The sequence below is a fragment of the Dendropsophus ebraccatus genome, chromosome 7, assembly GCF_027789765.1.
Source record: "Dendropsophus ebraccatus isolate aDenEbr1 chromosome 7, aDenEbr1.pat, whole genome shotgun sequence".
NCBI classification, from domain to species: Eukaryota; Metazoa; Chordata; class Amphibia; order Anura; family Hylidae; genus Dendropsophus; species Dendropsophus ebraccatus.
Window position 1 is genome coordinate 45328035 of NC_091460.1, and position 18880 is coordinate 45346914.

Below are 18880 nucleotides of genomic sequence, written 5' to 3' on the forward strand. Positions count from 1 at the left end.
AGCCGCCCCCTGAATACAGTGGATGGGCAGCACCTGTACTGTACTAATACTCTGTGGATAGCCTCAGCTTCTTACGTGAACATTAAGGTGGATAAGACTAAAGAAACCTCTTTCACATGGACAGTATTCTGCAGTATAGAGGTCTGTGCTGCGGATACAAGACAGATTTTTCCTAATGATTTCTATGAGCATATCCATCATTACAGATTATTTTGTGGTTGGCTCAAGAGGATAGATACTGAAGGATAGATATCAGGGGGTCATTGGTAATGGGGTATATTCTGAGCAGAGACTGGTTACAAGTGGTGGCTACAAGCGTCTGTTCTGGGTCCTATACTTTTTAATATGTTTGTAAGTAACATAGGAGGTTAAGGTTTGGTAGGTAAGGATAGTGACATAGGAGGTTAAGGTTTGGTAGGTAAGGATAGTGACATAGGAGGTTAAGGTTTGGTAGGTAAGGATAGTGACATAGGAGAAGGTTTGGTAGGTAAGGATAGTGACATAGGAGAAGGTTTGGTAGGTAAGTATAGTGACATAGGAGAAGGTTTGGTAGGTAAGAATAGTGACATAGGAGAAGGTTTGGTAGGTAAGATTAGTGACATAGGAGAAGGTTTGGTAGGTAAGATTAGTAACATAGGAGAAGGTTTGGTAGGTAAGATTAGTAACATAGGAGAAGGTTTGGTAGGTAAGGATAGTGACATAGGAGAAGGTTTGGTAGGTAAGTATAGTGACATAGGAGAAGGTTTGGTAGGTAAGAATAGTGACATAGGAGAAGGTTTGGTAGGTAAGATTAGTGACATAGGAGAAGGTTTGGTAGGTAAGAATAGTGACATAGGAGAAGGTTTGGTAGGTAAGGATAGTGACATAGGAGAAGGTTTGGTAGGTAAGGTTAGTGACATAGGAGAAGGTTTGGTAGGTAAGAATAGTGACATAGGAGAAGGTTTGGTAGGTAAGTATAGTGACATAGGAGAAGGTTTGGTAGGTAAGGTTAGTGACATAGGAGAAGGTTTGGTAGGTAAGATTAGTAACATAGGAGAAGGTTTGGTAGGTAAGGATAGTGACATAGGAGAAGGTTTGGTAGGTAAGGATAGTGACATAGGAGAAGGTTTGGTAGGTAAGAATAGTGACATAGGAGAAGGTTTGGTAGGTAAGAATAGTGACATAGGAGAAGGTTTGGTAGGTAAGGATAGTGACATAGGAGAAGGTTTGGTAGGTAAGGATAGTGATATAGGAGAAGGTTTGGTAGGTAAGAATAGTGACATAGGACAAGGTTTGGTAGGTAAGGATAGTGACATAGGAGAAGGTTTGGTAGGTAAGGATAGTGACATAGGAGAAGGTTTGGTAGGTAAGGTTAGTGACATAGGAGAAGGTTTGGTAGGTAAGATTAGTAACATAGGAGAAGGTTTGGTAGGTAAGGATAGTGACATAGGAGAAGGTTTGGTAGGTAAGGATAGTGACATAGGAGAAGGTTTGGTAGGTAAGAATAGTGACATAGGAGAAGGTTTGGTAGGTAAGAATAGTGACATAGGAGAAGGTTTGGTAGGTAAGGATAGTGACATAGGAGAAGGTTTGGTAGGTAAGGATAGTGATATAGGAGAAGGTTTGGTAGGTAAGGATAGTGACATAGGAGAAGGTTTGGTAGGTAAGGATAGTGACATAGGAGAAGGTTTGGTAGGTAAGATTAGTGACATAGGAAAAGGTTTGGTAGGTAAGGATAGTGACATAGGAGAAGGTTTGGTGGGTAAGGATAGTGACATAGGAGAAGGTTTGGTAGGTAAGAATAGTGACATAGGACAAGGTTTGGTAGGTAAGGATAGTGACATAGGAGAAGGTTTGGTAGGTAAGAATAGTGACATTGGAGAAGGTTTGGTAGGTAAGGATAGTGACATAGGAGAAGGTTTGGTAGGTAAGGATAGTGACATAGGGGAAGGTTTGGTAGGTAAGATTAGTAACATAGGAGAAGGTTTGGTAGGTAAGGATAGTGACATAGGAGAAGGTTTGGTAGGTAAGCAGGGCCGGCTCCAGCTTTTTGTGGGCCCTTGGGCGACAGAGCCTCGGCGGGCCCCTTTGAGGAGCAAATCATGGAGAGACAGGCGAGGAAAGATTTGCAGCAGAAGAAACATGCGGCTGCTGCATATCTTTCTCCTCCTGTATCTCCTGATCTCTGCAGTAGTCAGGACTCTGGAGGAGTCAGACCCAGTCACAGGATTATATATATATATCATGCTGGTGCTGCTAGTTCTCTAGTATACAGCTCCTTGTGTGTGTGTGTGTGTGTGTATATACATACACACACAGAGCAGAAGCTGTATACTAGAGAACTAGCAGCACCAGCATTATATATATTTATTTATAATATGAACATGGTGAGACCTCTAGTTCTCCTATATTCAGGCCCTGCAGTGATATACAGTGTGTATATATATATATATATATATATATATATATATATATATATATATATACACACACACACACACTGTATATCACTGCAGGGCCTGAATATAGGAGAACTAGAGGTCTCACCATGTTCATATGATAGATAGGAGATAGGGAAATAGATAGATAGATAGATAGATAGATAGGAGATAGGGAAATAGATAGATAGATAGATACAGATATCTAGTTGTTTTCTGTATAGAGGTCCTGCTGTAATATATATATATATCCTGCTGTAATAGATATAGATATATTACAGCAGGACCTCTATACACAAAACAAGTAGAAGAACCAGCACATACAGGACACTTAGTTTGCAGAGCCTACCTGCTGCCCTCAGGTCATGTGTACGATCACATGACCCGTGACATCATCAAAGGTCCTTCAGACTCAAAGGTCCTCTTTCCTACTCGGCTGTAGGGAAGATTTGTGATGGAAGACAGGTGCTCGGGGGCCCCAGTATGGATCGGCGGGCCCCTAACTGTCACATGCGGCCTCTAGGGGCCCAGTCCTCTTTGTTACTACACTTTTTTTTCTTTTTTACTAACAAAAAAAATGTAGTAACAAACGGGAGTGGGCCCCTAGAGGAGCTGGGGGCCCCGGCATTTGCCCTACTTAGCCGGGTGCTGACGCCGGCCCTGTAGGTAAGGATAGTGACATAGAAGTAAGTTTGGTAGGTAAGGTTAGTGACATAGGAAAAGTTTTGGTAGGTAAGATTTGTCTGTTTGCTGATGACACAAAAGTGTGCAATAGGTTGATATTCCTGGAGGTGTCAGTAATATGGAAAATGATTTCGCTTTGCTAGATAAGTGGTCCAGACAATGGAAACTGCAGTTCAATGTTTCCAAATGTAAAATAATGCACTTGGGGAGGAGGAATCCTCTATCGAGTATCAAATCAGCAGTTCTGTGTTGGCAAAGACTTCAGAAGAGAAGGATTTAGGGGGAGTGATTTTTGACAGCCTTAAAATGAGTCACCAATGCAGCCAGGCGGTGGGGAAAGCAAATCGTATGCTGGGCTGTGTGTGTGTGTGTGTGTATATACATACATATATATAATGGTATGCTAGGCTGTATAGCTAGAGGTATAACCAGTAGGAAGAGGAAGATTGTGATCCCGCTGTATAGAGCTCTAGTGAGAAAAGAAGAGAAAAGGGGGGGGGGGACATGATCAAAACCATTTTCTGCAGACAGTCTTCTATGCTTCTAAAACAGGCTGCCGACATAGAGCATGATATGCCATGGGCCAAACAGTCTTAGTGTGACTTAGTTTGACACATTTGCCGAGTGTGGGGAGCTGCCAGGGAGCAGCCCAAGGATTTGTGGTTTGGGCAGCATGATATGATGACAAGCCTGAATGTTCCATGGGGCAGGTAACACACAGTTCTGAAGGGGGTGGGTGGATGCTCAGTATTATATCTGTACATAGATAAGTATTCTATAGGGTGATAATCACAGTTATGTCTGATGCACCAGGTTGGCTTACAGTTATACCCATACTAATAAAAAGCAGGGGGGAGGGTGCGCCTTCTAAGTGCACTGCACCGAATACTGACACGATCCCACAGTAAAATGCCAGACAGCGGCCTGCAAAATAGAAATCAGGTGTTTCAGCCATGGGGTGTTTAACCCATCCTTAGTAGTAGTAAGCATGGCATCTTTCCTTACAAAGAAAGTCAAACTCAGCACAGAAGTGTTTTACATGCTGGGAAGAAGAAGTGGTCTCTGGAGCCCTACAACACATGGACCAACTCATGCAGCACAATGTCTGTCTGCACCGAATACGTTCCTTGTGCTTTGTATAGAGGGTAGAAACATAAGCGGCACTGTTCTCAGGACTTCCTGGAGTCATCCATCTGTATCATACAGATATATGTTTATACCCACAGGTCCATATGCTGCAGTGAGATAAAACTACAAGTGTGTGACTCTAAGGAGCCGCCCAGAGCCTCCCCCTCCCGGCTGCCGCTGACGTTAATGGTCTCTGTGGTAACAGTGACAGCTACTAGATGTCACCGCTACACTGCAGACAGCACATCGCACTACACATCACGTGAACCGTAAAGTAACCGTGCAAACACTTCCATCTACTTATCCTGTGCTGATCTGACACTATGTGATCTCTATTCACTTTTGTTCACGTCCAAAATGAACGTGAAAATTGCAGGAGGGTGCAGGAAATCTGATCAGCCTAGCTCTGAGACATCAGATATACTGTCTGTGGGAACAGGAAACCAGACAGATTTATAACAGAGAGGAAACCTTCATGAGATTTCTACCATGATGTGAATGATTGTGTCATCGCTATATACAGAGAATCTATATAAGGTGATGCACTACGGATCAGCACACAGTGCCAGCCACCACCAAGGCTTGGCAGTACTACAGACAAGCTATTTAATAAGAAATCATTAAAAGGGGTAATCCAATGAAAATCTTTTTCTTTCAAATTAACTGGTTTCAGAAAGTTATATAGATTTCTAATATACTTCTATTTAAAAATCCCCAGTCTTCCATACTTATCAGCTGCTGTATGTCATGCAGTAAGTGGTGTATTCTTTTCAGTCTGACACAGTTCCTATGTTAAAGATTTTTAAATAGAAGTAAAGTACAAATCTATTTAACTTTCTGACAACAGTTAGAAACAGACAGAGCCCTTCAACACATTATTTCTACACATTATAAGCTCTGGACATGGGTAAAAATTCTTATCAATTGTCAGAACGCTGGAGTTAAATAGTTGCACAAACTTTCAGGCTGCCATCTTCATTCCTCCACACATTTTAAGACCCCAGCCCCTATTTTCAGAGTTTAGTGGATGTGTCCCTCACACATCTGTGTGTCCTAGATGCTGCTTTGCCTAATCTCAATTAGCGACACAGCATTAGGCCACCTTCTCCCATATTAAGAAACACATGTAGCCAAAGGCACACCCCTATGTAGTTAACAGAGCGCCATGTTGCAGATCAATGCAGTTTCAGCCACATTCATTCCTTGTTATGTAAGAAAATCTCCCCATTCCTAGACTGATGTCTTCTTATACCTGCGCTCACCTTCCTTGTACTGACATGGATTCGTAGGCGTGGGAGTTTACCCCTCCTTTCCCCTGCAGAGTTTGCCATGGGTGATCCGCTTTCTGCCTACACTTTCATCCACCTCCTCTTGTGTACATTCCTCCCTTCCTATAGCCTGTATGATCTGCCCTCCCTTAGGACTTGGATGCTTTTCTCCCTCTCCACGCTCTCATCTGCCCTGTATGACTTCCTCTTTCCCCTGCTGTTATTTGTAACACAAAAGGTGGGAGAAGCAGAGACAACAAGAGAGCCAGCAACAGTTTGCTGTAGGATTTATGTCAGATTCAGCAGGACAGTCACCCTGTAAAGGAATTAAAGGTAACTAATCACCTCCCTGAGGGAGGAGAGTTCCCCCCCTGGCCCCTTGCAGCCACCAGGCCCAGCTCCCAGACGCGAGGTGGCAAATTTGAAACCTTCATCTTAACTGTCCGTCCCGGCACCTGGTAAGTAGGCATGAGGGCGGACCCGCAGCGGTATGTAGTCACGCTGCCTCCACCCTCTTCCCAGCCACTCACTCTTGATTGGCAGCCTGAGCGCAGGGCTTTGCATGAGTGGCTGGGAAGAGGGCAGAGGCGGCGTGCCTAAATGCCGCTGTGGCTCTGCCCTTATGCCTACTTACCAGGCACCAGGACAGACCATTAAAGATGAAGGTTTTGAATTCTCTGCCCCACTGGAGACTGACGGGCACAGCGCTGGAGAAGGACTGAAGGCAGAAAGAACACATAACACCTCTTTAAGTCATACCCTCTAGGCGAATATTTCTGCTGTGTCAGAGTAGTTTGTGACAGATAAGGAGCTGTGGACAGACCATACAATATGACGACTCATTCACATGTGCATTTTACATCAGTATTTAAAAGCCAAAGCCAGGCAAAAGCATGAACAGGGAGAACCTGCACTGGAAAGATTTACACCTCTTCTGTCTCAGACTTCTGAAGGCCTTAAAACGGGTATTCCAAGAAAGGATCCACATTTTCGGGATTGCTGGTGGTCCCGGAGTCTGAACCTCCACAATCTGTCACTCATCTCCTATTCTGTGGATAGGTAACACCCCTTTAAGGTGTCCATACACAGTCAGACACAGTTGGCAGAACCCTCTAATTTTTTTTAAATGTCTCCATTTTGAGTGCAATTAAGTAAGAACAGGATCAAGACATGATGATTAGGGAGAGGGGGGTATATTTAAAGGAGAAGTTCGGCCAAAAGTATTTTTTAATCTGTTATTTCTTATGGAAAGTTAGACAAATTCACAATGTACATTAATTATGGGAAATGCACATATAGGGCTATTTCCCTTAATTTAGTAGATCATGGAGTGTTAGAATTCTCTCAAAAACCGTGACATCACGAATCAGGTGTAATTATTATGGAGTGTCCAGCAGTATATGTAGAAGTCCATAGACTGTATTGAAGTGTATGGAAGATGCAATGTAATGTAAAAACTACACTTTATTGATAGACTATGTTTATGGGATAATTTGGGGAGCAAGGACACTTGCTTCCCAAATGGAGGGCACCGAGCAGGGAGGAAGAGAGGTGCCAGTGCAACTACCTCCTCCCTCCCTCCCTGCTTGCTGCAGTGGGACAGATAGACACTACTACTCCTCCCATCATCTGCTCATAGTATGAACTCCATGATCTACTAAATTAAGGGAAATAGCCCTATATGTGCATTTCCCATAATCAGTGTACATAAGGAATTTGTCTAACCTTCCATAAGTAATAACGTATTAAAAATACTTTTGTCCGTAGTTGTTCTTTAACTTTCTATTCTGTGGATAGGGGAGTAAGTGATTTAACTTGGTAACACCCCTTTAAGGGGGTCCATGCACAATCAGACACAGCTGGCAGAACCCTCTTAGCAGATCCATTGCTCAAGCAGGGGAGAGGCTATTGCAAACTTCTTTAGTATATACACTCTCTATATGTGGGTTGTGGACCCAGTCTCTGGGTTTTCTAGGCTAGAATTGGGAAGAAATGATCTACCATCCCAGAACATTATGAAAGATACTGAAAGACTGAAAACACCAATACAAGATGAACGCAGAAATAACTTGCATGCAATTCAAGTTATACCTCCAAACATAAGCCTCACTCACCTTCTCCAGCTCCCGGGGTATTCGTAGGCAGGTATACACCCGCTCTCGCCTCTCCTTGTATTTTGCTTCATTATGTTCCAAAAAATACCCCCGGGTGAGTTCTGCACCGATAAACCTGAATAATGAGAGATCTGCAAGACAAAAGTGTATGGAAAAGGAATTTATCATATTGCTTGAAAATAGCAAATATAACAGTAACGTTATGGGCGTAAATCAACTGAAAATAAAGGGCTTTGGTCTGAAAGATTTTTAACACGCAGTGGGGTTTTGGTCTCTAATAGCAGACATGATCACCAAAGAAGAGGGGGGAAGCTCCTGCTGAAGACACAGTGGTGGTGTGGGAGAAAACCCGTGGTGCAGTCATAGCAATTGACATAGAGAGGCACCTGCTGCAGCCAAAACAGTGGAAGGGGAGAGGCACCTGCTGCAGCCAAAACAGTGAAAGGGGAGAGGCACCTGCTGCAGCCAAAACAGTGAAAGGGGAGATGCACCTGCTGCAGCCAAAACAGTGAAAGGGGAGAGGCACCTGCTGCAGCCAAAACAGTCGAAGGGGAGAGGCACCTGCTGCAGGCAAATCAATTGACGGGGAGAGGTACCTGCTGCAGCCATAGCAGTGTAAGGGGAGAGGCACCTGCTGCAGCCAAATCAGTTGACGGACAGAGGCACCTGCTGCAGGCAAAATAACTGACGGACAGAGGCACCTGCTGCAGCCAAAACAGTGGAAGGGGAGAGACACATGCTGCAGCCAAAACAATGGTAGGGGAGAGGCACCTGCTGCAGCCAAATCAGTTGACGGGGAGAGGCACCTGCTGCAGGCAAAATAACTGACGGACAGAGGCACCTGCTGCAGCCAAAACAGTGGAAGGGGAGAGACACATGCTGCAGCCAAAACAATGGTAGGGGAGAGGCACCTGCTGCAGCCAAAACAATGGTAGCGGAAAGGCACCTGCTGCAGCCATAGCAGTGGAAGGGGAGAGGCTCCTGCTGTGGTGACACAAGGGGATTGAAAGGAGGAAAGACTTCTACTGGAGGAGGTGGAAACAACTGATCTGCTGGGATGGGTTTGTGGCTTTATTTTTCTTCCATGTTTCTTCCGAGAGACATGCACCTAGTCATGCAGTGCTGTATGGATGAAGAATTCAGTGCAACACACTTTTTGTTCTTTTCCAGCAATATTATCATTGCTTTGCAGTAAAAGGAGTACAACTCATGAAGGTTTATGATCACGTTCCTGGCACATAGTGTAAAGAGTTCAATGTCACCTCTTCCAGCTCATTTAGTCAGACCATTCATTAAAATGCTCAGAAGCAGCATTGTGTAATAACACCAGCGGGCTCGAGTCCAGCAGCACATGAATCAAGGGAAACCGTATAGTTTGTCAAAGTCAAGGCTGTGACCTCACAAAGTTATCATCTGAAATAATGCAATTGTGTCTGCGGATAAGAAGGGATACAGACTGGGGAATATTACATCCCTCATCATGGTGCACACTACAGGCCTCATAGTCACATTGTGAGAAACTCTCCAATACAAATTGGTCATCCCCCCTCATAAACAGGAGGCCTGCAGCGGGGAAGTTTAATTCCCTGCAGCTGCCATCCAGACACTGAACGTGCCAGCGTTAATGTGCGTTTACACGTAACGATTATCGTGCGAATTTGCACGATAACGACTGAATTCGAACGATAATCGTACGTGTAAACGCAGTGAACGATTAAACGACGAACGAGAAATCGTTCATTTTGATCTTTCAACATGTCATCAAATCGTTGTTCGTCGTTCGCAAAAATTTGCAGATCGTTCCGTGTGAACAGTCGTTCGCCGATTTAACCAATGTGTGACATAGGCTTAAGCGGTCGCAAAACGATTTTCCGTACGATATATCGTACCGTCTAAACGCTGATCGTTATGAAAAAAAAAAACGTTACTCCGACATCGTTAATCATACGATCGGGCAAATTATCGTTACGTGTAAACGCACCTTTATTGAAGAACGACAAATCAATCCCAATTAGTACGGAGTGACAGGTTCCCTTTAAGGCCAGGATCACAGTGCTGGACTATACCTGGCCCATGGTTTGCTGAGCAGTCGGCCTCATGCGCTTGTTCTCTTGTGACTCATATAATCCCAGTCAAGTGACTTTTCTTGAACATTGCTCCACTGCTTCTCGTTGATATCAACGTCTAAGCTGCTGCTTGTTGCTGGTTGCGGTTTCACACATTATGTTACATCATATAAAACATCGGCTTCCATGTACTGCATGGGAAGAGTCGCCTCTTACTAAGAGATGACATAGAGGAGGATCCGGACTAGAAGCTGTCTGGCAGCAGATTACAACAATCTCCGACTGAAAACAAGTGCATGCTTAGCTCAGTGTGTATGGAGGAGTTAGGAGAAATGGTTGAAAGCCTATTGAAAGTGAAAAAGCATCTTAAAAGGGAAACTCCAGCAAAAAAATTATTTTAAATCAACTGGTTTCAGAAAGTTATGTGGATTTGTAATTTACTTCTATTTAAAAATCTCCAGTCTTCCAGTACTTATCAGATACGGTATGCCCTGCAGAAAGTGGTGTATTTTTATAAGTGTGACACAGTGCTCTCCTGCTGCCACCTCTGCAAATCCCCATAGAAAACCTCTCCTGCTGTGGGCAGTCCCTGACATGGACAGAGGTGGCAGCAGAGGGCACTGTGCCAGACTGTAAAGAAAACACCACCTAGTGCAGCACATTCAACAGCTGATAAGTGCTGGAATAATTTTCACTCCTGTGAAAAAATCACAGAAGTTCTCCTTTAAAGGGCTTTTCGGGACTTTCTGCATTGATGGTGTCATAGTAATGATATTTATACTGTATTGACTTGTATATGTCTTGTGTGTTTAATTTGTCATTGCCCTAATTGTTGCTAAAACTGTTAAAGAGCTGTATACAATCTCCCCCGCCCCAGTTAGATTGTCTTTATTTTGGGAAAGAGACAACTGCAGAGATGTAAAGTTAGTTTTAGAGGAATGTTGTACCTCTAACAAAAGGAAACATTGGACAGACCTTCTCCAAACATATGGCCATGCCTGCTATAATTTAGGGAACTTCAGTACAGAATAATAGCTAAAATTGTACTATAACCATATGTGGAAAACTGTTCCTCTAACTTTATATGTATATATCTGTGTAACCTTATATGTATTTGTAACTTGTCTGTGGATCCTGATGGGAGAGTGGATGAGGATTGCTCTCCCACTTGTTTGCTATTTCACATAAATAAACAAGGCCACCAACCATTTGGTAGGTTGAGCCATTTGTACCACTGACCATTGTGTCTGTGTACGTCTCACCAGTGGCGGTCTTTGACACCAAGCACCCCAAGCGATCGCTTGGGGCCCCTAACATCCAGGGGGGCCCCCATTGCCCGCTCTTGTACTCAAGACTGCTGGACAGGGCCACTGCCCCGCTCGCTGCTGCCATCTGAACTGTAACTATGAGCACTCGTAATGAGCGCTCATAGTTACATGCAGCAGCACTGACAGGGCAGGAGACATTGGCTCCCTTCCTGTCAGTCACTCTTGTGGCCGCAGGAAGGGTTTTCCCTGCGGTCACAAGTGGCAGCTTTGTCCTTCTGGTGCCGGCGCTCCAGTGACATCACTGAAGCATCGGCGCCAGGACAAGGGATGTGCGGCCTCTTGTGATCACAGGGAAAACCCTTCCTGCGGCCACAAGAGTGAAGAGAAGAGAAGACGCCCGGACCCAGGTGAGTATAAGTGTTTGTTTTATTTTGTTATATACTATATGGGAGGGGGAGCACACAGGGGTCTTTTTAACTGGGGAAGCACACATCGGGGGTCTATATAAATGGGGGGGAGCACACAGGGGGGCTATATAACAGGGGGAGCACACAGGGGGGCTATAGACTACTGGGGCTTCACAGAGGGGTCTATATACTACTGGGAACAGCACACAGTGGATCTATATACTACTTGGGGCAGCAGAATGGGGTCTATATACAACTTGGAGAGCACACAGGAGGTCTATATCCAAGTGGGGGAGCACGCAGAGGGGCTATATACTACTGGGGGAGCACACAAGGGTCTATATACTACTGGTGGGGCACACAGGGGGTCTATATACTACTGGGGGAACATACAGGGGGTCTATATACTACTTGTGAGGCACACAGGTGGTCTATATATAACTAGGGAGCACACAGGGGTCTGTATACTACTGGGGCAGCACACAAGGGGTCTATATAATACTGGTGGGGCACACAGGGGGTCTATATACTACTGGGGGAACCACACAGGGGGTTTATATACTACTGGAGGAGCACACAGGGGTCTATATCCAAGTGGGGGAGCACACAGGAGGTCTATATCCAAGTGGGGGAGCACACAGGGGGGGCTAAATACCCCTGAGGGAGCACACAGGAGGCCTATATACTAGTGGGGAAGCACACAGGGGGTCTATATACAACTGGGGCAGCACACAGGAGGTCTATATACTTCTGGGGAGCACACGGGGGGCTATATATAACTGAGGGAACACACAGGGGTCTATATATTACTGGGGGAAGCAAACAAGGGGTATATACTACTGGAGGCAGGACACAAGAGGTATATACTATTGGGGGCAGCACACAAGGAGTATATATTACTGGCGGTAGCGCACAAGGGGTATATACTACTGGGGGCAACACACAGCGGTCTATTGTTTTGGAACGCGTGTCGGGGGGGGGGGGGGGGGGGAGGCCCCGGACATAACTTCGCTTGGGGCCCCAGAAATGCCAAGACCGCCCCTGCGTCTCACCTCCTTCAGCTGAAGCTTCTTTAATCAGAAACATCTAGAGTGAACTCTGCACATAACTCTTTTTTTTGTGTGAACCAAACTATTACTCTAACAATGTCCTAACTAACTGATTGGGGCACCCCATCGATCAGCTGCTTAGCAGAGCAGTGACTCTGGACTATAAACAACAATTGAAGCCAGAAGAAGATGGCAGTATATAGAGCTTATTCCAAACTAAAAGTACAGGGTGACTTATAAATATTCTTTGTCGCAAATGCTAATAGCAATAAACCTTTTTTTTTTTTTTTTTTTTTACGACAACTCTGCAGCTGCCTCCGGTGTCTATAAATTATCACCTGGCTCCTTCCACCCAAGGGCACAGCAAGGCTACGGGTAAGATGTATAGGTATCTCAGGCTTGTAGTTAGGATACGGAGGGGGTCACAATTATTATTTCTATCAGTATTTTCAGCCAAAACCAGGAGCAGAACCCATAGAGAAAAAGATTTGCACTTGGGTTTGGTTTGGACCCGCTCCTGGTTTTGCCTAAAAATACTGATAAAATACTGTGTGTAAACTCAGCCCTAGACCCCTCTCTCCACATGTTGATAGAATTAGAGGGGGCAGCCGGGACCTAGCGGAAGGAATGGGCACCCACTCTTCCCATTAGCAATTGTCCACTGGACCTCAGACCCTGAAGAAGCTGGGCCCACAATAACACTGGGCTGGCAATACCAGACACAGTCTATGGACAAAAGCAGGGCTGTTTCTAGGATGAAGCGTACCAATCTCTTGGTGTCCTAGATACCAGGACTGGCAGCTATTACAGGGCCCAAATGGGTTGTCGCCCTATTTCCTAATTCATACTACTGCACCTAGTGAATGGCACCGGGAATTCATTAGGAGCCTTTGGACCCACCCATTCATGATTTCTCAGCCGGATGGGCCAAAATCATCACCATCACATAATGACTAAAATATGGCAGCTGTCATAGGGTACATGGGTACAGTGGAGTTCCTTTTCAGTCTGACACAGTACTCTCTGCTGCCACTTCTGTCCGAGACATAAACTGTCCAGAGCAGTAGCAAATCGCCATATAAAACCTCTCCTGCTCTGAAAAGTTCCTGACATGGACAGAAGTGGCAGCAGAGAGCACTGTGTCAGACTGGGAAGAATACACCACCTTCTGCAAGACATACAGCAGCTGGAAGTACTGGATGACTTGACATTTTGAAATGAAAGTAATTAACAAATCTCTATAACTTTCTGACACTAGTTGATTTAAAAACATCTTTTTCCTCTGGGGTACCCCTTTAATTTCTATGCCCTTCCACCCGACCCCTGGCATGCTGATTCCTGTAGTACAGTGCCCGCTGCTATACTGGTGGGGTGGGTTGGGGGGCTTGACTGCATATGTGCCAGGTACTGTTTACTGTCGCTCCTCACAACTAGAAACAAGAATAAAGACAGCTGTTACTGAGAACACATTACATCAAATGTTATCCCATCCCCAGCGACAGGTCCCGACCACACACCATATCTACAGTAATGTTATCCCCAGCGACAGGTCCCGACCACACACCATATCTACAGTAATGTTATCCCCAGCGACAGGTCCCAACCACACACCATATCTACAGTAATGTTATCCCATCCCCAGCGACAGGCCCTGGCCACACAGCCACATCTACAGTAATGTTATCCCCAGCGACAGGCCCCGGCCACACACCACATGCACAGTAATGTTATCCCCAGCGACAGGCCCCGGCCACACACCACATCTACAGTAATGTTATCCCCAGCGACAGGCCCTGGCCACACAGCCACATCTACAGTAATGTTATCCCATCCCCAGCGACAGGCCCCAGACACACACCACATCTACAGTAATGTTATCCCATCCCCAGCGACAGGCCCCGGCCACACAGCCACATCTACAGTAATGTTATCCCATCCCTAGCGACAGGTCCCGGCCACACAGCCACATCTACAGTAATGTTATCCCATCCCCAGCGACAGGCCCCAGACACACACCACATCTACAGTAATGTTATCCCATCCCCAGCGACAGGCCCCGGCCACACAGCCACATCTACAGTAATGTTATCCCATCCCTAGCGACAGGTCCCGGCCACACAGCCACATCTACAGTAATGTTATCCCATCCCCAGCGACAGGCCCCAGACACACACCACATCTACAGTAATGTTATCCACAGCGACAGGCCCGGCCACACACCACATCTACAGTAATGTTATCCCCAGCGACAGGCCCCGGCCACACACCACATCTACAGTAATGTTATCCCCAGCGACAGGCCCCGGCCACACACCACATCTACAGTAATGTTATCCCCAGCGACAGGCCCCGGCCACACAGCCACATCTACAGTAATGTTATCCCCAGCGACAGGTCCCAACCACACACCACATCTACAGTAATGTTATCCCATCCCCAGCGACAGGCCCCGGCCACACACCACATCTACAGTAATGTTATCCCCAGCGACAGGTCCAGCCACACAGCCACATCTACAGTAACGTTATCCCATCCCCAGCGACAGGCCCTGGCCACACAGCCACATCTACAGTAATGTTATCCCCAGCTACAGGCCCCGGCCACACACCACATCTACAGTAATGTTATCCCATCCCCAGCGACAGGCCCCAGACACACACCACATGCACAGTAATGTTATCCCATCCCCAGCGACAGGCCCCGGCCACACACCACATCTACAGTAATGTTATCCCCAGCGATAGGCCTAGCCACACACCACATCTACAGTAATGTTATCCCCAGCGACAGGCCCAGCCACACAGCCACATCTACAGTAATGTTATCCCATCCCCAGCGACAGGCCCCGGCCACACACCACATCTACAGTAATGTTATCCACAGCGACAGGCCCGGCCACACAGCCACATCTACAGTAATGTTATCCCCGGCCACACAGCCACATCTACAGTAATGTTATCCCCGGCCACACAGCCACATCTACAGTAATATTATCCCCAGCGACAGGCCCAGCCACACAGCCACATCTACAGTAATGTTATCCCATCCCCAGCGACAGGCCCCGGCCACACACCACATCTACAGTAATAGTCACCATACCCAAATCTAATGAATAGGCTATTTTTTCCTTTAACTAAATAAAATATTACTTAAAGGGGTTTTCTGAGTTATTTTCACTTGTCCTTTATCCAAATATGAGATCACGGGGAGGGTGGGTGGGGGTGGGGTTACAGAGATCTCTAGAAGGGCGCCCGACTCTTGTTTCGAATGGAGCTGCAGGTCGGCACGTCACCCACAGCTCCATTCATTCTCTACGGAGCCGCCAGTACCCAACTATCTCTGGCAGCTCAACAGAGAATAACTACCTGCAGCTCCATTAAAACAAATGGAGCTGTTCTAGAGATCTCCAGAAGTGCGGAGGGGGGGGGGGGGGGGGGGGGGGGCACACGGAGGTCGGATCCCCTGCAATGTCATACTTGTCCCCTATCGCTTGGATAGAGGACAAGTAACTTGGCAAACCCCCTTAAAATAACCCATATACCACCAAATCACACCAGTATTCCTGCTGTGTCATTTGTTTCATCCCAGCTCAGCTGCATCCATACACTTCATTACTGCATATGTCATGTCCACTCAGACCACTAGAAAGTGACATGCGCTAATGTATAGACAGTAAGTAGTCTGACTTCCTGTGAACTACAGGATGACATTATCACCTATCAGACCCCTCCTCAGTCCTCTGTATACCCCCCCCCCACCCTTGCTTCATGCATCCCCTACAGTTTGTATGGAGACGCTGTGAGCATGCTACACCCCCCTTCTCACAACCCCCCCTGGGTAGGTGGTGGAATACAGCTCACTCTACTAGCAAACTCCTGGTTGAGTTGTAGATAATAAATGTTTTCCCTGGAACACCCCCCACACATTCAGCTACAAAGTGACTCACAACTATAATAATAGGCTAAGAAGCATCAGTCAGTGTACAGGGTTACTATCCACTCATAGATGGAGCTGAGTTTGTCATTTGGGATGACTCATCTAGCGATGCTTTATTAGTAACAGAATGACAGGGAACCCTACTCAGACTTATAATAATATAAATAACAAGTTCACCTCTGCTACATCTGCATACTGCATATCTTTGTATACCCAAACAAGATATAGCAGAGCTGTGTGTGTCCATTAGAGGGTTGGTCCCATTTGATAAAATGAATGCATACCACCATATCCTGGTGGTCCGGTCTCTGGACCCCCACTCCTTATAAGAAGGTGATGCAGCAGAGGTGTAGCACTACAATTCACCTGTCCTGGATGGGATCTATTATACCTGATCACCTGTTGCCCCATAATGAGGCATGGCACCAGACATATACACCATACAAGTGCTGGATCCCAAAACATTACAGCCATTTTGTCTTTTTTTTCATTCAGTAAGAAGATGTAATATAGATTTTATAATAAGAGGCGGCATAACAACCTCAGCTCTGCGTATACACTTCCACATAGCTACTCTAGACCATGGACATCATATAAAGCAGCAACCTGTGGCCTCCAGCTGGTGCAAAACTACAATTACAATCATGTATGAACAGCCAGAGCTTTAGCTGTCTGGGCATGCTGGGAATTGTAGTTTTGCAACAGCTGGCGGGCTGTAGATTTGGCACTTGTGCTATATATATAACAGAATGATATAAGCATCCGTATACACTTTGTTATACTAGATCAGTGATCCCCAACCTGTGGCTCTCCAGCTGTTGCAAAACTTTGACTGTCTGGGCATGCTGGGAGCTGTAATTTTGCAACAGCTGTAAAGCAACAGGTTGAGGATCACTGCTCCATACAATGTCCTGACTTACATAAATCTCCATATGGCAGCAGAATTGAGGGGGGGGGGGGGTAGCAGCAGTACACTGACTATATAAGCTAAATATTTATAGATGGTTATATACATTAGATCTTGCTGATAGATAGATAGATAGATAGATAGATAGATAGATAGATAGATAGATAGATAGAATAGGAGGGGTGGGGACCGGTCTGTTTCTGACCATGGTCTATGGACACCTGCATGTTGTCTGGGGGACAACAGATCCCAGCCAGCCAGGTGGCACATGTGACCATCCTGCTGCTAGTCTGCAGCCCTCCATCTTACACCCAGGGCACAGACATATGGAGCAGCACGTGATCAGCAGCAGTACAATGCTCAGGACATTTGACCCTTGCGGCTCGCCGTCCCCCATAGTAAACAATAGCCAGGAGCAGCAGGGTGGCAGCTGTCAGGTGCAGGTACTGGCTGCCCCTCCCTTACCGGACAGCGAGCAGCTGCTACTCCACACAGTCCCTGTCACTACAGGGTTAACCCCCAGCTGTCAATCATCTCCTCCCCACCCCATGGCTGTCAATCATCACCTGACAGGTTGCGCTTCTTCCCCTCCGGCCGCCTGCTGCTGCTGCTATCGCTCATCTCATAGAAGCCCAGTGTCTCGGCCGGTCCCGCAGTGCTGCTGCTCGCCGCCGCCGTCGTCTTCTTCTTCCCTCCTCCATCCTCCTCCTTGTCTTCTCCACTGATAGCCGCCGCGTCCGCCATCCCCTACCGCGGCGGCCAGTAGCCCCAAACTGAGTGCGTCTCACCAAACAGCACACGTCATCACACGGCGCCAGCGCCAGGCTGCCAGGGAGAGTGATGACTGCACTTATACTGGGGGGCGGGGCTCGGAGGTCGCCGCCGCCATCTTGGATGAGGGCAGAATACCCTCACTCAGTTAACCCCTTATTTTCTCGTTTACGTTTCTATCTTCATAGTCTTATAAGAAGTGCCATCATTTCCCCCCATCACATGAGGGTTGGAATTGTGTATTTAGTAAAATCATTAATTTTAACATATAATGTATTGAACAACTTATATATTCCTTTAGTGGACTTGAGAAAATAATGCAAATCTTCCAATGCTAGGGGTCTTGCTGTTATAGCAGATACCATACATAGAATTTACAATGTTAGCTCCATTCTGTGGGTCAGAACAAGTGCAGCCATATCCAATTGTTATGTTTTATTGCTTTTAACTCCTAAAAGGGATATTCCGAGTAGTTAAAGGAGTTATCCAGGACTTAAAAATATGGTTCCCCCTTCCCAGAATCAGCACCACTATTGTCATCCATTTCAGTGTGGTTGTGCAGCTCAGTTTCAATGAAGTGAATGGAGATGAGTTGTAATACCACACATAGCGGGACTACTCCAGCAAAATCGTTTTCCTTTCAAATCAGCTGGTGTCAGAAAGTTCTATAGATTAGTAAATGACTTCTATTTAAGAATCTCAAGTTATTCTGTACTTATCTGCTGTATGGCCTGCAGTCAGTGGTGAATTGTATCCAGTCTGACACAGTGCTCTCTGCCAGGCTCAGACTGGCCCACAGGGGATCAGAGGAATGCCCCGGTGGGCCCTATCCCTTGGTGGGCCCCTGAGATGGAGGTGGGCCTTC

General features: G+C 46.2%; 1 protein-coding gene across 1 annotated transcript in view; it reads right to left on the minus strand.

Annotated features, from left to right (window-relative positions):
• The window catches only part of TAPT1 (transmembrane anterior posterior transformation 1), a 41870-nt gene extending 23799 nt beyond the window's left edge, over positions 1 to 18071 (minus strand). Inside the window, exons 1-2 of the mRNA XM_069977440.1 lie at positions 17811 to 18071; positions 7612 to 7742 (exon numbers count right to left, since the gene is read on the minus strand). Coding sequence (XP_069833541.1) covers positions 7612 to 7742; positions 17811 to 17988 — 309 coding nt within the window. The 5' untranslated portion in view covers positions 17989 to 18071. The remainder of the gene's footprint in view (positions 1 to 7611; positions 7743 to 17810) is intronic.
• Between the last annotated feature and the right edge of the window lie 809 nt (positions 18072 to 18880).